The sequence below is a fragment of the Leptodactylus fuscus genome, chromosome 3 (assembly GCF_031893055.1).
Source record: "Leptodactylus fuscus isolate aLepFus1 chromosome 3, aLepFus1.hap2, whole genome shotgun sequence".
NCBI classification, from domain to species: domain Eukaryota; kingdom Metazoa; phylum Chordata; class Amphibia; order Anura; family Leptodactylidae; genus Leptodactylus; species Leptodactylus fuscus.
Window position 1 is genome coordinate 116,535,958 of NC_134267.1, and position 21,977 is coordinate 116,557,934.

Genomic DNA, 21,977 nt, shown 5'->3' on the forward strand with positions numbered 1-21,977 from the left:
CTCCAGGTACTGTAGACTTGGGAAAGTGGGTGTCCAAGTGCCGCACTTTCACCCTTAGCTCAGCTAATTTGGGGTATGTTTTTAAAAATCATTGCACCACTACATTGAACATGTGGGCCAGGCATGGAACGTGTTGGAGGCTGGCAAGCTCCAGAGCCCTCCAACAAGCTAAAAAACCTGGCCCCAGGGGCAGCGGGGATAAACAAATTGCCATCTCATCCAGGATGGCATCCCTGACCTCAGAGGCAGTGTGCTGTCCGTCTCCCAAGCTGATGAGCTTCAGCCCAGCCTGCTGACGTCTCCCCACACCAGTGTTGCAGCGTTTTCAGCTCGTAGCTGGGGTAAATCTAACAGCGGAGGAGGAGGAGGGTGGTGTTTCAGCCCTCCTCCCAGGAATGTTTTGTGGGGAAACAAGTCAGGAAAATTCTTGAAACGGGAGAGTTTTGCATCTTTGCCCTTGCTGCCTATGGACATCCCTTTGCCTCTAGCCACCATTTTCCCTGCTTTGCTTGCCTCCACATCCACACTGCTTTTGCCCCTAGACATCACCCCAGTCCATGCCTTAGCTTGTACCCCCAGTTTTTCCTGCTTAGCTTGCCTCCACATCCACACTGCTTTTGCCCCTAGACATCACCCCAGTCCATGCCTTAGCTTGTACCCCCAGTTTTTCCTGCTTAGCTTGCCTCCACATCCACACTGCTTTTGCCCCTAGACATCACCCCAGTCCATGCCTTAGCTTGTACCCCCAGTTTTTCCTGCTTAGCTTGCCTCCACATCCACACTGCTTTTGCCCCTAGACATCACCCCAGTCCATGCCTTAGCTTGTATCCCCAGTTTTTCCTGCTTAGCTTGCCTCCACATCCACACTGCTTTTGCCCCTAGACATCACCCCAGTCCATGCCTTAGCTTGTACCCCCAGTTTTTCCTGCTTAGCTTGCCTCCACATCCACACTGCTTTTGCCCCTAGACATCATCCCTATCCATGCCTCTTCCCCTAGCCATAACTCTGCCACCCCTGGAAACTCATGGTGCAGAAACTTTGGTTGCTGACTTTGAGGAACCCTTGGGTTTTGTAGATGGAACTCCATCAAAGGTCTGTGCAGCTCACACACCCTGCTCAAGATATGGTATTGTAGGGTTTCAGCGTGTGTGAATGACGGACAACAGCCTGTGTTTGGACAGATGTAGGCCTTGCTAGAGTGTTTTTAGGCTAGCAGCGACTCCTGTGCACTTGCAAAAGTGGGCGCACAAGCGCCGCATTTTCAACAGTAGCTTCGGTACATTTGGGTATGTTTTTAAAAAACTTTGCACCACTAGGTTAGACGTGGGCCAAACATGGAACGTGTTGGAGGCTGGCAAGCTCCAGAGCCGCTACCAGGTTCCAGCCATTATCACAGGCGTAAAAATGCCAGGCCCCAGGTGTAGCAGGGAAAAAAAAATGCCATCTCAGCCAGGATGGCATCCCTGACCTCGGAGGCACTGTGCTGTCTGTCCCCCAAGCTGATGAGCTTCAGCACCGCCTGCTGACGTCTCCCCACACCAGTGTTTTAGCGTTTGCCGCTAGTAGCTGTGGTGGAGGTTGCAGCGTCATAGGGTTTCAGTCTACTCCTGCCATGAATTTTGGCCTGGGAGAGGAGATAGGCCACCCCAGTTTGCACCCGGGGAACAGACTCCACCACATTCACCCTGCCTGTCATTAAAGATAAGCACTGCAGCATCCCTGACCACAGGCGCTTGTCCAAGTGTCGGTGGTCAAGTGGACCTTGCAGCAAAGCGCGGAACTAAGGGCCCACCTGATGTTGAGTGACACGTGCTGGTGCAAGGCGGGGACGCCACACCGGGAGAAGTTGAGACGGCTAGGGACGGCATAGTGAGGTGCCACAGTTGCCATCAGGTCCGGGAAGGCGGGAGTTTCAACAAGCCGGAACGCCAACCTCTCCTGGGCCAGCAGTTTAGCGATGTTGGCGTTCTAGGCTTGCGTGGGTGGGTGGTTAGCGGTGTATTTCTGCCGGCGCTCCAATGTCTGAGAGATGGTGGGTTGTTGTAAAGAAGCGCCTGATGGTGCCTTTGATGGTGCAGGAGAAGGAGATAAGACAGAAACAGGGGAGGATGAGGGAGAAGTCAACAAAGTGGCGGAGGCAGATGAAGTGATGTCCTGGCTCGTCCTCTGGAGTGCATCGCCAGCACTGTGAGCAGAGGCAGTGGCATGAACGGCGGGCGACGTTTGTCCTGCCGTTGCTGCCTGCCACTGATTCCATTGCTTGGATTCCAAATGACGGTGCATTGAAGTGGTGGACAGGTTGCTCTTCTCAGGGCCCCTACTCGATTTCGAGAGGCAAATTGTGTAGACGACACTATATCTGTCCTCGGCGCATTCCTTGAAAAAACTCTACACCTTCAAGAAACGTGCCCTCGATGGGGGAGTTTTTCTGGGCTGGGTACAAAAGGGAACATCTTCGGACATTCCGGGTCTGGCCTGGCTTCGGCAAAGCAGCTGACCTCTGCCTCTGGACATGTCTCTGCCTCTAGCTACCCTTTTTGGTGCTGCACCTGCCTCAACATCCACACTACTTTCCCAGCTTGACATCTGCCTTGTCCAGGTGGGGTCGGTGTCCTCGTCGTCCACCACCTCCTCTTCCAACTCCTGTCTCGCCTCCTCCTCCTGCACAATGCGCATGTCAACTGGCTGCCCTGACAGCAACTGCGTCTCATCGTCGTCGATGAGGGTGGGTTGCTGGTCATCCGCCACCAAATCGACCGGAGATGGAATGGAGGAGACTCTAGTGTTTGAGCATCTGGACACAGATACTCGTCTGTTAGGTCCGTGGAATCGCGAAATGGAGGGGCAGGTTGCGGTACAGTCAAAGGAAGGGAGAACAGCTCTGGGGAGCAGGGACAGTTGGGGTTATTGTTCTGAGAAGATTGGGAATTTTGGGTGGAAGGAGGACAAGACTGTTGGGTAAGAGGAGGTAGAGGCTGACTGGCTGGTGGACAATGTGCTTTAAGCGTTATCCGACAGCCATTGCAAGACCTGTTCCTGGTTCTCGGGCCTACTAATCTTTGTACCATTCAGCCTAGTTAATGTGGAACTTTTGTGCAAAGCGCAGAACTTAGGGCCCGCCTGATGTTAAGGGACACACGCTGGTACAAGGCTCAACTCACCCTAAGTGCCAAAAACACTGCTGGTGCAAGGCTCTACTCATGCCAAGGGCCTCAATCTCTGCTGGTAGCTCAGCTTAAGGTCATGTAACTTTGTTTGGAAGGGCTCATGTTAAGGGCTAGAAAAGTGAATTTTGGAAGGTCTTACCACATCACACACACACACACACACACACACACTCAAAATGACAGTTAAGGGTGAGGGCTTTTGGAATTCCCATTGCCTATTCCATTTGTGGTTGTCATGGGGAACGTGATTTAAAGGGGTGGTTGTTACTGTTTGTTGAGCTTAAATTGGGGTTTGTGTCCATCCATTTGGGGAGTAAAGAAGGTTTCCAGGTATTTTCCCACTTTGATAGAGGTTTTTTTGAATGTGGAAAGTGTGTAGTTGTTAGGCAGTGATGTTGGGGTAATAGAGGGTCTTTGGTGTGTTAGATGCCCCCAGGCATGCTTCCCCTGCTGTCCCAGTGTCATTCCAGAGGTGTTGGCATCATTTCCTGGGGTGTCATAGTGGACTTGGTGACCCTCCAGACACGGATTTGGGTTTCCCCCTTAACGAGTATCTGTTCCCCATAGACTATAATGGGGTTCGAAACCCGTTCGAACACACGAACATTGAGCGGCTGTTCGAATCGAATTTCGAACCTCGAACATTTTAGTGTTCGCTCATCTCTATTGTTTAAGGATGACCAAATAGTAGGTCTATGCATAAGATTCTTCACCTTAAAGTTCATGGGACTCCAGAGGCACCAGCAGCTTCAAATACCAGTTTTCTGCTTTATAATGGTAGTTTAGCAACAGCTGTCTTATCTGATGAATTTGTCTGGCAGAAACCTTCCCCATTATGCCTTTATCTGCACGAACCAGTCTGTGCTCTGAATCACGTGTTCTTTTGCCAACAAAAAGGCAAGACTACCACAATGAATATTAAAAATTTGTCCAAACTTTATTAACAAAAATGTTAAAACACAAATATCCAATAGAAAAAAGAAAAGAAGGAAAAAACACATACAAATGGGGGGTGAAGAAGAAGCCAGTTTAGGTGAAACGTACGTTGCGGCTCTTCTCATGAATTACATGGTAAAGTTATGGCATTTCAAATTCTTGTTATTGTGTCATTATAGGTTGTCAGTTTGCATCTTCATTACCTTGCAAGATTACGGACTATGATTTAGTCATGTTCATGGCAACATTATGGTAGTGGCTTTCCACATTTAAAATACCAGTCATTGCATTTATATTGCCCCTATTGCTGTGAATTGTGTCATTATATATCATACTTACCTGAACGCTGGTCCATTTGTATGTGTTTTTTCCCTTCTTTTTTCTATTGGATATTTGTGTTTTAACATTTTTGTTAATAAAGTTTGGACAGATTTTTAATATTCATTGTGGTAGTCTTGCCTTTTTGTTGGCAAAAGAACAAGTAGTTTATCATTAGTCTACCCTATTACATGCCCTATGTTTATACATTTTGTGTGTTACATTGTGCTCTGAATCAGCCACAAATCTCTTCACAGTACAATGTTAATTTTTTGTGAAATATCTAACGTTTTCATACCTTGTCCAAGGCATTACACTATTTGATGCTTTACATCAGAGACCCTTTTCCTTTCAGATATTGTTTGAAACCTGTGGCCTGCTTAATAATGTGGAATGTACTTAGGCTGAGGCGCCACGTTGCAGGAAAGCAACTGCTGTTGTAGATTTTGCTGTGTTTTTTTGAGCCAAAGGCAAGATGGACTACTTTATAAAAAAATAAATAAATTTTTTATATATATATATATATATATATATATATATATATATATATATATATATGCTTAATCTAGTTCCGACTTTAAAAACTTCAGCAAAATCTGCAACAAAATATGCTGCTTTTCCTGCTTTTTTGAGGCCTTAGCCTATTTAACATGTGGAGACGCTTACATTTTCCTACATTTCTGTGTTGCATTACTACCGCGGTTTTTCTTGCTGCACTTTTTTGCTACGGCTCAGCACGTGGGGCCTTAGCCTTAAGTAGGTTTCATTTAATTGGGCTCATCTGGCTAATTATGGCAGTTGTTTGAGGTTGATTTCAGTGATCCAAAAAGCCCTGAGACACAATACACAAGTGACATTTAAATCCAATTTGCACAATAATTTCGAATGGGATGAATGCACCTCCAAATTTAACATTATAAAGGATACAAATCTGTTTTTATATATATATATATATATATATATATATATATATATATTTATATTTATATAATATATAAATATATATATATTTTTTTATAGCTGTATAATTTATAGGATTTAAATCTCCCAATCCTGACTGTGTGTTCAGCCAGTGATATCTTTGGAAATAATTTAGATGGCACTGCAACCTTAGTATCATGTCACATAACAGAATCTCCTCTTTCATACGACATCAAAAGCAAGTTTGTACAATTTATTATGTCCGAGATGTAACCGTCCCAGAAAGGATCCAAAAATTTGGTAGTAAAAGTTTATTACAGAATTTATTAAATGGCACAAATACTGCCAAAAAATCAAAAGTTGTCCATAATGTAGTTCCGTTTTAAGCTCTAACAGCATCGCCTAAGACTGGTTACATTTGTATTCACTTCTGAAGCAGCAGGATTAGGAATATATAAATTAGTAGTCTGAACCTATAAATGTTCTCGCAGCAAAGTATAGATTTACTTTACAGTATAGTGTCTAATTATTACTTATACAAAAACCCTGCCGCTAGGAGGTAATATGGTGGCTCAGTGGTTAACACTGCAGCCTTGTAGCGCTGGAGTCCTGGGTTTGAATCTTGCCAAGGACAACATCTGCAAGGAGTTTGTATGTTCTCCCCATGTTTGCGTGGATTTCCTCTCATATTCCAAAGACATACTGATAAGGAAAAATGTACATTTTGAGTCCTATGTGGGGCTCACAATCCACATTAAAAAAAAAAAAAATTGAGCCCCAAATCCAAGTAAAGTATTTCCACTGGTCATAAAAAGTAGCGCAAGCTTGATTTATTAAATGGACACCACGGCTAAGAAAACACAAAAATAAACAGAGAACATATATAATATTAATTTTTCTAGCATGTTTTGAAAGGGACAACAAAATACAATTTCTTTAATCTGGAAATATATTTTTTACAGATCTTTTGTAAATTAAAGCAAGAGTTCCCCATCTCTCAGAGATATTTAAATGAAATGATGCTTTGCAAAGTCAGCATCTGTAATAATACCTGCTTTATAAAGAACTATGGATTAGACAGAATACAAATTCTATAAACTCAACTTTAGTTCGAGATAGCCTTTCTTCAAACAAAAAGTGTATTAAGGTGTTTATTAATACTGCAGACTAATATCAGGTATCAGATAGTTGCTTCTAAAACAGCCCAAGCCAGCATATGCTTTGAATGTACAGAAACTATAAAAGGGGTTTAAAGGGATTCTATCATTAAAAATGCATTTTTTGTCCCTAACAAGTAGGAATAGCCTAATTAGGCGATTGTTCTCCTACCTTTAGATGTCTTCTCCGCACTGCCGTTTGGTAGAAATCCCAATTTTCTTCGGTATGCAAATTAGTTCTCTCGCAGCACTGGGGGCGGTCCCCAGCGCTCAATCAGCACTGGGAGCGTCCCCAATGCAGCGAGAGAAATCTCCAGCGCCTCCTCCATCTTCGTCTGGAACGGCCTTTCTCCGCGTCTTCTTCCAGCACTGGGGTCAAACTTCTACGCATGCATAGTCGGTGCTGGAGAGTTCTCTCACAGCATTGGGGATGTCCCCAGTGCTGTTTGAGTGCTGGGGCCCGCCCCCAGTGCTGCGAGAGAACTCATTTGCATAACGAAGAAAACGGGATTTCTACCGAACTGCGGCACAGAGAAGACATCTAAAGGCAGGAGAAGAATAGCCTTTCTTAAGGCTATTCCTACGTGTTAGGGATAAAAAAATAAAGTCACTTTAATGATAGAATGCCTTTAACAAGATCATAAACAGTTTATCCAAAGGAAATGCAGAAAACAAAAAATACCTACTAGATAAAATCTCACCAGCCTTTGTGTACTTGCTGCAGTAATTGAGTCCATGCCTACTGAGGCTACTCCAAGCACTACTAGGGAAACCAGGAGTGTAATAAGTACATACGTGGACAAAAATGTTGGTACCCCTCGTTTAATGAAAGAAAATAAGTGGTCTTATAACATTTATCTTTAACATACTTGTCTATAATTTTCTTTCTAAGCTCCTGAGACAACTCTTTCCTTGGCTTCCTCTTGGTCCATGTTGAGTGTGGTACTCACCATGTCACCAAACAGCACAGTGAGTATCTGTAGCCCTGTATACAGGCCAACTGACTGATTACAAGATTGTAGACACCCGTGATGCTAAGTAGTGGACACATGTCACTTTGGTCACATTATTTTCAGGGGTCCCATCATTTCTGTCCAGGCCTGTTTCATGAGTTTTATTTTTTTTTTTTTAATTCTGTTGAAGCATGGCTGAAAAGCAATGTCTGACTTTCATTTGTTCATTTTCATAAATTTTTTTATTTATCATTACTTTTGTCAGATTCAAGTTATTTCTGTGCTCATTGTGTTTTTCTTTCATTAAATGAGGGGTATAAACAATTTTGTCCTTATGTGTATCAATATTTTTGTCATTTTACGTAGTTTCCAACCTTTGTCAGTTTTTTAATGATTTTGTAAACCCCCTTTAACCAACCTATGGCTATATGCTGGAATTGTAGTTTAGCTAAAGCTGGAGAGCCATAGGTTAGTGTAAGTTACTGTCAAGTATTTGGCCCTGTTTATCTTTTAGCAGGGTAAGTTACAATATCCTCTCGGGTAATAATAGAAAGTGGAATTCTAACAGTGTTGTTATTTCCAGCAAAGTCTAAATGTGACAAGGACAGTTGTCAGGAGAGAAACTTCTGTCCATGTGAATGCCATAGTCCTCATGGTAAAGGTTTTTTTTTTTCTGTTTGGTGAATGCTCAGAATTCTTATTTTTTTGGAGGCACAATTGTTAAGACAGTTTTTGTAGTGTGTTTAGCAGACTTGAATGTTTTCTTGAACATAAAGCGGGTGCATATTCTTAATAATGTTCTACTCAATTACACTTAGATTTTCCCCATTACATTCTTTATTTCTTTATATTCTTTTACTTGCTATAATCAAAACCGTCTGTCAAGCGTTCATTGGAGCTGAGCAGAAATAAAGCTTTGGGATATAAAATGAATCAATGTCTGGTTAATCTTCTGATGCAGAGGTCTTTCTGGGTCGGAGAACAAGATCTTTGATTGCAGTAGATAACTCTTGAAGTTCTTTTCTAATGCTATCTGAAGATTTTCCAGATTCATCTGCTACATCTCCAGTCGTATCTACATCATCATCATCCTTCTGCTTTGTCTGACCGATTAACTGTTTTACCACAAGACTCTGGTAGTTAACCAACAAGCTGTGTTGTTCCTAAGAAGAAAAACAAACTAGATGCTAGTAGAAAAGCAGGACAAATAATATATATAATATACATACTACTGCTCATATAGATGTGGATTAGTACTGTAGCATAGTTGTATTGACCAAACTTGGTATAACTGGTAACTTTTGCCACTGAGGAGATTCTAATTTCTATATCACGGCAACATGTTTCACATGTTGCAAGCGGCCATTTTCTAGTGGCCAGCAGGCATGTGCAGTCGGCTGCCCAAGGTTGAAGTTTGAAGCCAGTGCCGGAAGAAGAAGCGAAGAGAGGCCGTTCCAGAAGAAGATGGAGGCAGCGCTGGAGAGTTCTCTCGCAGCATTGGGGACACCCCCAGTGCTGCGAGAGCGCTGAGGACCACCACCAGTGCTGTGAGAGAACTCATTTGCATACAGACGAAAACCGGGATTTATACCAAACGGTGACGTGGAGAAAACATCTAATGGTAGGAGAGGAATAGCCTTTCTTAAGGCTACTCTGACATGGTACCCAGATAAAATAGCATTTTAATGATAGAATCCCTTTAAGGCCAGCCAGGAAACTGTTGCTTTGGGAAAATATAGCATTATGTGGTGGCTACTGAGAAGCAAGGCTGTCTGTCCATGTAATTCAACAACCCACATCTGCTCATAAACAGCATCTTCTGTTCTGTTCTAAATTACACAGTGTTCTCAAGTGGAGGGACACTGCTCTATAATATCCATATGACCCTTATAGGTCATCATGAGACATCCCTTTTAATTGATATGAAACACCAGAAAGGATCAATGCAATTCTCTTAGCCTCTGCACCATGTGTACAGTATGCATGCTGTTTATTCTTAGACCATGACTTATTGTTATACTATGTAATGAAGAGATCAAGTTTCATATATGACAATACCTCAGGGATCTTTGTGCTTAGGAATGAAATTATCTGTGGAACACATCTTCCTGGCGCATGAAGCATGCAATGTGTAGTGAACTGAAACAACAAGACGGATGTCAGATGCAGTACCAAGGCTGCATCTTCTGTGACTTTCAGCTGCTCAATAAGGGCTTGCCTGTGCTGGAACAAAACCTGCCTGAAGAAGAAAAAAAACAACTATATATACATGCTGTAGTTTAACACATCAGTTTGGGGATTTCAAGGCAGATATAAATGTGTGACAGATAGTACTATGCATTTTAACCAAATCTACAAATATATAGCAACCTCTAAGAAAGTAATCATGTTGTGAGAAAGGGTATTAAAGTGTAAAGATCCCTAAGGCCCCATGCACACAACCAAGTGTGCTTCTAGTGTGTGGCCAAATATGCAGAGTGTATTCTGTTATGTATTCAAGTCTATGGAGGCTTCTGATTCATTCCATTCCAATGACATACATGAGAGTAGGTCCTATCCTGCTCCATGTCACCAGAACAGCATAAATTGGAAGCCCCCATAAATGAGAATGCCTAACAAAATGCACTCTAATGACAATCCAAGCGTATTCCGCTACAAACCTGGTCCCACATCAAAAGCACACTTAATCGTGTGTATAGGGCCTTAGTCCTAAACTGCAATTTTTGAATTGCTCTGTACCCAATTCTTTGTTGTCTGGGAGTACAGTAGAACCAGAGTTGTCTGGAGGCAGCTTACCTATTCCCTATATCGCAACAGACACACATGCTTAGCTGATCTGTGCAGATATGTTTATGTAGGAGTTGGAAATAAAAAGTGGTGTAGCCCACATCTATCTTATGTGTATTGCCAACTTAGTGTGCATTCTCATCTTTTAAAAGCATGCTGAATTCTGTGCAGATTGAATTTTTTTTTAAATATGTATTTGTAGAGGATGCAGGCAGTAGCATAGCCCATGGTCCCTAAGCTAAGGGATTTCCTTACCAATCACCGTATCTGTATATTAAAGCAGCATCCTGATGATGCATCACCATGTTGACCCTCTTAGAAACCCACACACTCCTTCATGCAGCCCCGGGTTGTGTTTATATTTGGGGATAATCCCTTATCTGGTCAGGAATGGCTAAGTATGGAGGATGATGATGAGCAGGACCCTTCAGCTTTCATTTACATGATGCCACTATGTCTGCTGTCCATTATTACTTAGTTAGGGTCCAGAAGTACAGACAGCAGGCAGCCAAAATGTATCCTTGAATTTTAGGACTCTGCAGGGTATTTGGAGTAGCAGAAAAACAAATTCATCAGCACAGAATTGCGACCCTATTTAGATGAAATCTCCCACTACTTGCCCACACGTAACCTCAGATCCTCCAATGACCTCCTACCCTGCTCTTCTCTCATCCGCTCCTCACACAACCGCCTCCAAGATTTCTCTCGTGCATCCCCCATACTCTGGAACTCCCTACCAAGACACATAAGACTGATCCCCACAATCACAGGATTCCAGAAGGCCCTGAAGACTCACCTATTCAGGAAGGCCTACAACCTCCAATAACACTATCACCGCACCCCCATCTGTACAGTCTCCCCCTCTCCTTCTGTCTCTACCCCTTCCCTCATAGATTGTAAGCCCTCGTGGGCAGGGCCCTCTATCCCACTGTGCTAGTCGGTCATTGTTAGTATTACATCTACCTGTATATTTTGTGTATTGTATGTAACCCCCAAATGTAAAGCACCATGGAATTAATGGTGCTATATAAATAAACAAATAATAATAATAATAATAATAATAAATAATAAAACAGAGGGAACACTAACTTTAAAGAGGACCTTTCATGGGTTTGGGCACAGGCCGTTCTATATACTGCTGGAAAGCCGACAGTGCGCTGAATTCGGTGCACTGTCTGCTCTCCCGATCTGTGACCCGGGTAAAGAGCTATAAGTGCCGGTACTGTAGCTCTTTACAGTCAGAAGTGCGTTCCTGACAGTCTGTCAGGAACGTCTTTCTCCACAGCAGCGCCTATCGTGCTGTACTGTGAGAGCGGTGAGGAACTCCCCCTCCCCTCCTGATAATACTCGTCTATGGACGAGCACTGTGAGCAGAGGGAGGGGGCGTTCCTCCCCGCTCACACTGTACAGTGCTATAGGCGCTGCTGTGGAGAAAGACGTTCCTGACAGACTGTCAGGAATGCACTTCTGACTGTAAAGAGCTACAGTAGCAGCACTGATAGCTCTTTACCCGGGGCACAGATTGGGAAAGCAGATAGTGTGCTGAATTCAGCGCACTGTTGGCTTTCCAGCAGTATATAGAACTGTCTGTGCCCAAACCCATGAAAGGTCCTCTTTAAGCTTATGTAAACCTATTCTTTAGAAGATGTTGAGTACAAGGTTTACAAAGGGATCTACAGATTTTATTTCAAGCACATATTTTAAACTTTTACATTTGTTATGGGGCAACACAGTGGCTCAGTGGTTAGCAATGCAGCCTTGCAGCACTGGAGTCCTAGGTTCGAATCCCACCAGAGACCACATCTGCAAGCAGTTTGTATGTTCTCCCCGTGTTTGCATAGATTTCCTCCCATACTCCAAAGACATAATGAAAGGTAAAAATGTACATTGTGAGCCCTATATGGGGCTCAAAATATACATAAAAAAAAATTACATTTCTTATTTGAAAAATAGACCCATGGACTACACAGTAGTGAAGTCAGTCGTACCAGCGAATGATTAGAAATATCAGGCATGGTTTGGAAAAGAATACATAAAACACTCTTACCATAAAATAAAGGAGTTTGCTGGCACTATGATACTGATGGGCGGGTCATCAATATCAGATTAGTGGGGTTCTGACAATCCCACCAGTCAGATATTTGAAGAGACTTCTACTTTTAGAGGAGTGCTGAAGTCTCTTCACTACTTGACAAGCACAAGACCGAACATTGCACTGTGGGTGTGCTTGGTACCACAGCTCAGCCCCAATCACTTGAACAAGGCTGAGTTGCAAATGGGCCTTGTGATGGATGAATGTAAAGTCACAATGCTTGTGCTGTCATTTCTATCAGCTGATCTGTGGAGGTCTTGGGTAATCTAATATTGAAGAGATTAGGTCATCAGTGTTTAAGTCCTGAAAAATCATTTTAAGAAATCCTAAAATGTACCTCTCTTTCTTCTTGTCTCCTTTTTTAACTAAAATGCCACATGCATCCGCTGCTGCATCCAAGGAAGACAGAAATTCTTCTATACTCTGCAATGGTCAAATACAAACATATTTGTAACTTCATTGCAAAAGACTGGAAAAACTTAAAAAAACAAAACAAACAAAAAAAAAACAAACAAAAACCAAACATATAGAATTGTAAGACATGTAACCAAGATTTTGAGCACACCAGTGTGAATAATATGAAAAGCAGTAGCTAGCTAAACAGCAGCTCATATCATCTGGCTATCATTGCCTAGCAAGATAATGGAGTCAGTAGACAGTAACAACCACTCAATTCAAACCAACAAAGAACCGTATCAGAATTCTCTAACAGCGTATAGGAAACTGCTATTTAAGAAATTAGGTAAATGGTATTTTATCCATTTTAAAAATGAACAAAACGTGGCAAAAGATGTCAGATATAACAAATTTACCTTCCCAGCCAATGAACTGTTCAGCTTTGCCAAAGGGCCTTTTGCTTCTTCCTGGAATTTATTCAACATCTTTTTCCTAACCTGCAAAAATAGATATACATGGAGTAGAAAAATAAACACTCACCAGAAAGGAAATACATATCTATATATGACCACCTAAAATTGCAATAAGGAGTGGTCTTCTAATGGTGGTGTACTAAAAGAAGATGGCTACTATGGAAAACTGAAAATCCATCACAGAAAAGATGCAGTCTTTTGGAAAGGTTTTACTGTATATGGTGCTGTGCAAATATTTTAGGCAGGTGTGGGAAAAATGCTGCAAAGTATTAATGCTCTCAATATGAGAAAAATGACTTCAGGAACACTAGCCAGTGGAGGGCATGGCTGAATGTCAGGTCTACATAACTACCTGGGCTACAACAAAAGGCTGAGATTCTGATTATTACAGTAGACAGAAGATGGGATATAGAAGGAAGATGGCAAATGCAAGATAACGGGTTTGTCTACAGTTTTTTACGGGGAGAAAATATGTGTGCTCTATATAAAAGAATTCACTGAAAAGCGGAGGACACCATCCGCTCATAGAACAACTAAAATATAACTTTTATAAACCTCATTAAAAGTATAGAGCATGAATATTACACAACGTGCTCAGTGTATCTGATTTGTGAGAGAAATAAAAGGGATAGGGTAAATTGATTCACTCCACTTGGGAAAACCCTCAGTCCCTAATAATCAATAAGTGGCTTGCTCCAAATACTGCTTGTCACATAAAAAACACCTATCGGAGGCTCTAGGATCCAACACCCCCCCCCTCTGAGGTTACTGGCCTAATGCCACGCCAACAGAGAGGGAAATGGTCTCCAAGGCCAGGTGTTCTCAGAGGCAGTACCAGGAAAAGCAAGACCACCACTAGCTTAAGAAAGACCCTACACGTTTCCTCTACATAGGAGATTCATCAGGGGTCAAGTAACATTCCTCACAAAAGGAAGCAGTAACATCCGCTATTATAAAGGACGGTGTGCGTTCTGACCGCCAGCAGGACCGCTGCTCACATTCAGATTGTCTACAGTTATAGCATGAGCGGGTTTCCCTGTAATGTACTGTATATCTTCTATTAAACTACTCCTACTAATACTATTATCAATTATGATTGAATTAACAGAACATCCTGTGGTTTTTCTCACTTACTTTCCCATTATTCCTTTTTATGCTCTCAGTTAGAGATGCCTAATTTCATTCACCCCTTTCCCACCAAGAAGATGAGGCTTTCGGCTGTTTTTTTCAGGTTACTATCACATATACCCACCTTGTCTGATGAACCACACACCATGTATTTTGTCAGCACACAGTATGACATGGGTCTCTCCATTTCTTTGTTTATTGGCCATTTTTGCAATGAATGAATGAATGAATGAATGAATGAATGAATGAATGAAAGAAAAAGGTGGAATTATGAAAAACTAAGACAAATACAATACCTCACTCGTAATTGCTGAATAGTCTTCCACAGCCATCATTATATCGCCAGCCAGGAAATTGAAGATGAGATTGGTAATATCTGTACAAACAGTCTTCAGCAAATTCTTCACAAGATTGCTTTGAGTTTCATCTGAAACAGATAAATTAAATTTTTACAGCCGGCCATGTAAGAATTTATGCTAAATGGTATTAGCTATACAGCCATCCCAATATGTCACTAAGCAGCAGCTTCAATAGTTTTTCTGCTCTTACTCAAGAACACCAGTTGTAACAAGTGGGTGTCACATCACACTGACCACACTTTTGAAGTAACAGATACGTCATTGACACTCTGTGGTAGTCAAATTTTGTAAGTTAAGCTTGTTTCACTTAGGCTCGGTGTACAAAGGGATTGTGGTTTCTGAGATGCGTAGTAGATGCCACACAGTGACATCTATCACCCATAGTGTTCCATTGTAGACATCCGCTCCTCACACAATCGCCTCCAAGATTTCTCCCGTGCATCTCCCATACTCTGGAACTCCTTACCAAGACACATAAGACTGACCCCCACAATCACAGGATTCAAGAAGGCTCTGAAGACTCACCTATTCAGGAAGGCCTACAACCTCCAATAACACTATTACCACACCGCCATCTGTACAGTCTCCCCCTCTCCTTCTGTCTCTCCCCTCTTCCCCCATAGATTGTAAGCCCTCGTGGGCAGGGCCCTCTACCCCACTGTGCCAGTCGGTCACTGTTAGTATTATATCTACCTGTATATTTTGTGTATTGTATGTAACCCCCAAATGTAAAGCACCATGGAATTAATGGTGCTATATAAATAAACAATAATAATAATAACAATAATAATTGTAAAAATATGGTATGACAATAGTATGCCACATTTATGGTCTTTGTCAGGTGTAAGGGAAACTGTGTATATGATTGACAAACTAACTGGAGCTATACCCAGCATAGATATTAAAAACACTGCAAAAAAGAATGGCGCACATAGTTTTACATTTTTCAAAAGCAATACCTTGCGTTGTCACCTTTGAAAAAATAATCACTACAACAGACCAGACAATGCTGATATCTCCGGAATAATAAGTAACAAGCCTTGGCTATGTTTACGGTGAAAATGTTCTTAAAGCCAGGACAATGTAGTAACGTTTGTGTTTTGTATTCTGAAGTCACAAGTCACAACAATGAACCTGACTAAACAAATAGCCCTAGCTTTCATATCCTCCAACAGTTTATTGCTTGTGGAAGGTGGTGTGCCCTCTAGTGGTAATTTCTTACATGTGTGAAACAAATTCAAAAGTGAATAAAAAGAACTGACTGACCTGTAAAAAGTTTTATCCCCTTTTCAAACAAGCGAATATTGTTATAAAGAGTGGATACTTCTTCTTGGAAGTCTTTCATAGTCTGTTTCCTGCTAGCTCCTGATGAGGATGATGTTGAGGACATGAAAACAGAGCGCACCACCTCTTGGTATTTTTTAGTCAGGTGTCTACAAGGCAGTAACAAATACAGGTTTATAATAAGACACATCTTGGTGATATAACTTTTCCAACAAGAATGTTACAATAAAAAATAAACTATTGTATAAAATATCTAAAAAAATTAAACTATTTATTCAGACACAGATGATGTGGGTGTAGATGAGCTAAAAGGGCTTATCCAGATAACAAAAATTATTTGAGTATTTAGCAGTGCTAAATACACACTGGCTTTATTTTACTTGCTGCTCCTTATATCACTGTTATTTACATGCAGTGAATATGTGTACATTTTACATTTCCATGATTCACCCTCCTGCTCTCTTAAGAGTCTGCAGCTAGGGGCAGGGGGTGGGAAGCTTGCAAATGAAACATCACTGCATCATGTGACCTCAGATGTGGAGTAATTTGTTATTAGTGATTTCTTTGCAGGGGAGATGGGAGAAGGTAGAAGGGTACACAAAGAGTCTGTGCAGGAAGATGAATCATGGGAAATGTAGTTTGTCCAGAGATTCACTGCATTTAAATAACAGTGATGCAAGGAGCAGCGAGTAAAATAAAGTAGGCACTGATCACAGGCATTAATCCAAGGTCTCTGCTGCTCCCAAGCGACCGCCATATTTACATTCCAGACACTGAATTAGATGTAGATTAAAAAAATAAAATTCAATTAAAACAAACATGTAGCTTAGCTTGTAGCTGAAACTTACGATTTGTTTGATTTTACAGCTTGCATGTAATGTATATGCACTGAAATACAAGCTGCAAAATGCAGTTTATTAGCTAATCTGTCAGACTTGTTTTGAACAATCTTTGAAGCTGACTGTTCAGGGGTCTAACTAACTATCACATACAAAACAAGTCAGTTTCAGAACCTAAAAAGGTGTGAATATATTTTGTGTGGAAAAAAAATTCTATACAGCATAAACAAATTAACCCATTTACACAGCCTTTAAAGGTTACTAAAGTACTGTATATTTCATCTGTTTAAAGGAATATGTTTAACTATGCAGGTTGGTGCCTACTATTCACTTTTGATTTAAATGTACAGATGGTATTACATTATTACTCCATTATTATTGCTAACCACAGGCTGGCTGAAGCACACACTACAGGTAAAAAATGTTGACTATGTAGTCCCCTCAGAAGCACCATAATAAAGGGAAGAGGCAATTAATATGGGGCTCTGTTAATCTTAGCTACACTGAACAAAGATACAATGGCCCAGAACACTTTATTACTCACATCATACGGGCTATGGATTGAGTTATACAGTGTCTCACCCAAGTACATAGACAAAATAAATTGACCTTATTAAGTTTTCAGAGAGCTCAATGACCAGCTCATCTGGGGCATCTGCAACATGTTTTCGTAAAACATCTTGAATTTCTTCCAGGGACATAAATGGGACCTCTCGTTCCTTTGGTTTATCTGATGTAAACACACAAAATACAGCATCATTAAGGAATTGCATCTTAGCAGACCAGTACAACCAAGATTTATCAATTTCAATCACTCTAAGTATTTATTCTTTCCTTATAAGTAACAAACCATGTGAATACTACCCAAAATGGCATTTGCATTGACAAAACAGGCTCCGAATCCAGTATATCATTAAATGTATATAAATATTTCCGCTGTGTTGGGTATGAATATATTGTCATATAAAGCCTAGAAATGTTAGTTAGACCCCATACCTTATTAGCACACATCATAAAACCTACTTGTGCTAGAAGTTTGTGTCTCATCATCGCTGTCTTCATCTTTCCTAGATTTTTTCTTTGTCTTTCTTATTTTTATCTCTCTGGCATTGCTGCCACCACCTCCTCTGGTGCTTCCACTGCCCTCTGGAGGATAAAGAAAGGAAGCGGTTATGAACTAGCTCACTGAGTTGATTTTGGTCATAGTCAACACATCTATTAAAGAATACATGTGATCACGTACAAAATGCTATACATCATTTGATTGCCACTGATCAACTTGACATTTAAAAAAATAAAAATAAAAACAGATGGTTAACGGATAAATATAAGTAAATTAGCTCTTGGGCCCAAAACCTTATATATTTCTCAAAGAAAATAATAGCTTACTACCCTCCTCAGAGCTAATTCACAAATAACCTTCTGGACTGTGGAAGAAAGAAGTGTTGGGTGCCACAGTCTTATTTTCAATGAAGTATCAAATTTAGAATACCCCTACATAGCTTAACATGTCCAAGTGGCTACATATACGTTATTTTATCATGAAAAAGTAGATAATTTCCCCCTATCACATTTATCTATACAAAGATACATAAAAGGAGCTCAGAAATTAATACATTTTATGACTTTAGCAAGGAATCGACACTGTCAGATTGATCACAAGCTTTACAATCCATTTCATCATAACTGGGAACAGGCTTAAAGTCAATGAAGTATGAAATGTCATATTTTAAGTATCAAAAGTAAGAGTCTGGCAGTAGCAATGATTCCATATCACAACCATGTACTTTAATTGCAGCCCTGATTGAGCCAGTCTCCTGCTGTAATGATCTCAACCTCCTACAGACACGTTTTCCGTTTTTTAGCAGACTAGATGATAAGAATTTCTGCATCCAAATTGGTTATTTAGCCTGAGCCTCTAAATTATTACACAACACTTGCACCACTTCAAAAAGAAAAAGAACGCCGTTATAGACTTCTCAATGTAACTACAGACAACTAAGCATGCCACAGTCCGACACAGAAGGCATTAAAGAGAATCTGTCACCAAGTACTAAACATTAAATGCCAGACATCATTGGAGTCTCGCATAATCTTGCGTTTTTTGGGTTCCACATTTCAAAAGATAAGGCCCAAGGAAGAATATATGTATACTAGCTCTGATTCTCCAAGTGGGTAAAAACCTTTTTAGGTTCCCGTAGTAACACAAAACTTTCCCATCCACATGGAGAATCAGAGCCAGTTTACATATAATTTTCCAGGGAGCTGTATCTTTTGAATGGGTGTATGGATTTCCAAAAGGAAACCGTTTGTTTTGGTACCGTGTTAGCCAGTGGTTATGAAATATAAAAAAAAACAAAAAATCTTTGCAAGTCTTCAGTAGGTGATACCTTTTTTAATGGCTAACTCATAATGATGACAGAATATGACGTTTCGAAGCTTCCTCTGAGCTTCTTCTTCAGATATATCTAAAAACACCTTCTAGAGGCTGCATATTTATAACTGGACACAGGGGTAGGATTACAGGAGGGAGGTAGGAAGAGGCTTATTACTATATACTTATAAAAACAAACAATCAATTGCTAGATCCCAGGTTCTTATCTTAATGGCTGTCTTAATGATTTGTATAAAAAGACATAAACCCACGTGAAACGTTCATTCCATTGTCCAGCGTCTGGAATAGGGTCATGGCCTTGTACTCATAAATCAGTTGCTGTTTCCTTGATTTAAAGTTCCCTTTTAAGATCAAGATTTTCATGTCATTGATGATGTTGTGATCTTCCTGGCAGAAATGATTTGGCACGGGAAGATCAGTTCTTTGTTGTTTGATTGTATGGCGATGTGAATTAATTCTCATTCTGAGTTTCTGACCAGTCTCTCCAACATACAGATTTTCAGTGGAACATTTGGTGCAAATGATCAAATACACTACATTAGGTGTGTTACAGGTGAACACACCTGGGATTTTATATTCCCTGTTAGAGTTTGGTATCTCTATCTTGTCAGTGGTCAGTATGTGCGGGCAGGTCTTGCACCTCTTCTGTCCACATGGAAATGTTCCTTTGTTAGTTGGAGGTGACAGTGAGCTGCTAATAATCATATTCCTGAGGTTTGGTGGCTGTCTGTAGCACTCACAATTACTTCTCCTTTGGTGACTGCATCTATTTACAACGGACCGGCACCGCAATGGGGAGCAAAATGGCGCCACAGTACGCTAATCTCTTCATGGCCAAGCTTGAGAGTGACTTCCTCTCCACTTGCACCATCAGACCTCTGGCCTACTACCGCTTCATTGATGATATCCTAATTATTTGGACTGGGTCTGAGAAACAGCTGAAAACCTTCCATGAACAATTCAACCAGTTCCATCCCACCATCAACTTGATGCTCAATCACTCCTTCTCCGAAATAAACTTCCTGGACGCAGTCATCAAGATACAGGACAACAAAATTGAGACATCGCTGTATCGGAAACCAATTGACCGCCCTACCTACCTAAGATGGGATAGCTTTCATCCTAAAGACATAAAGAACTCCATTGTATATAGCCAGGCCATCAGATACCATCGCATATGTTCAAACCCTGCAGATAGAGACGAACACCTTGGGGGCCTCAAAAACACATTCTTGAGGCAGGGTTACCATCCAAGAACAGTTGATAACCAAATCACCAGAATACCAAGATCGGAGTTATTAAAATACAATACCAAACAGGAGAACAATCGGGTGCCCCTGGTCGTCACATATAACCCCCACCTGGAGACGCTGAGAGGAATCACACGCAAATTACATCCACTACTGCAAAAAGACAACCGTCTAAAATCCATATTTTCAGACCCCCCTCTCCTGTGCTACAGACAGCCACCAAACCTCAGGAATATGATTATTAGCAGCTCCCTGTCACCTCCAACTAACAAAGGAACATTTCCATGTGGACAGAAGAGGTGCAAGACCTGCCTCCACATACTGACCACCGACAGGATAGAGATACCAAACTCTAACAGGGAATATAAAATCCCAGGTACGTTCACCTGTAACATATCTAATGTAGTGTATTTGATCATTTGCACCAAATGTTCCACTGAAAATCTGTATGTTGGAGAGACCGGACAGAAACTCAGAATGAGAATTAATTCACATCGCCATACAAACAACAGAGAACTGATCTTCCCGTGCCAAATCATTTCTGCCAGGAAGATCACAACATCATCAATGACATGAAAATCTTGATCTAAAAAGGGAACTTTAAATCAAGGAAACGGCGACTGATTTATGAGTACAAGGCCATGACCCTATTCCAGACGCTGGACAATGGAATGAACGTTTCACGTGGGTTTATGTCTTTTTATACAAATCATTAAGACAGCCATTAAGATAAGAACCTGGGATCTGGCAATTGATTGTTTGTTTTTATAAGTATATAGTAATAAGCCTCTTCCCCCCTCCCTCCTGTAATCCTACCCCTGTGTCCAGTTATAAATATGCAGCCTCTAGAAGGTGTTTTTAGATATATCTGAAGAAGGAGCTCAGAGGAAGCTTCGAAACGTCATATTCTGTCATCATTATGAGTTAGCCATTAAAAAAGGTATCACCTACTGAAGACTTGCAAAGTTTTTTTGTTTTTTTTATATTTCAAAAGGAAACCATCAAACTGATCAGGGGCACAGCAAGAATAAAATATACTTCGCAACAAGTCCTCTTTAAGGCAATTCTCACATTTCTTATTAAAGGGATCCTATCAGTCAGACACAATTTTTTGTACGCACCACCTTAAGAATGGCTATTAGTCTTCTACCTTTCGTCGTTTTCTCCGCACCGCCGTTCACCTACAATCCCCGTTCTTTTTGGTATGTAAATGAGTTATTTTTTAGCACTGGTGGCGGGCCTCATTGCTCAGACAGCACTGAGGGCAGCCCCAGTGCTGCGAGAGAACTCTCTCCAGCGCCACCTTCTTCAGCAGCGTCATCTTCAGCCTCTTCTTCCAGCGATGGCTTGTAACTTCTAGACCTAGGGCAGAGCAGACTGCGCATGCTCACAGGCCACAAGAAAATGGCAGTATTGTAAGCGATTATTTTCTTGTGGCCTGTGGGCATGCGCAGTCTGCTCTGCCCAAGGCCTAGAAGTTACAAGCCATCGCCGGAAGAAGAGGCTGAAGATGACGCTGCT

General features: G+C 41.3%; 2 protein-coding genes across 2 annotated transcripts in view; both read right to left on the reverse strand.

The window, feature by feature from the left end:
* The window catches only part of FHL5 (four and a half LIM domains 5), a 375,977-nt gene that overhangs the window by 101,979 nt on the left and 252,021 nt on the right, over positions 1-21,977 (reverse strand). The window lies entirely within an intron of this gene.
* Positions 5,711-21,977, reverse strand: part of UFL1 (UFM1 specific ligase 1) — a 43,384-nt gene continuing 27,117 nt past the window's right edge. The window contains exons 12-19 of the mRNA XM_075268189.1: positions 17,835-17,957; positions 17,421-17,541; positions 15,955-16,121; positions 14,626-14,756; positions 13,145-13,225; positions 12,670-12,755; positions 9,512-9,692; positions 5,711-8,616 (exon numbers count right to left, since the gene is read on the reverse strand). Coding sequence (XP_075124290.1) covers positions 8,398-8,616; positions 9,512-9,692; positions 12,670-12,755; positions 13,145-13,225; positions 14,626-14,756; positions 15,955-16,121; positions 17,421-17,541; positions 17,835-17,957 — 1,109 coding nt within the window. The 3' untranslated portion in view covers positions 5,711-8,397. The remainder of the gene's footprint in view (positions 8,617-9,511; positions 9,693-12,669; positions 12,756-13,144; positions 13,226-14,625; positions 14,757-15,954; positions 16,122-17,420; positions 17,542-17,834; positions 17,958-21,977) is intronic.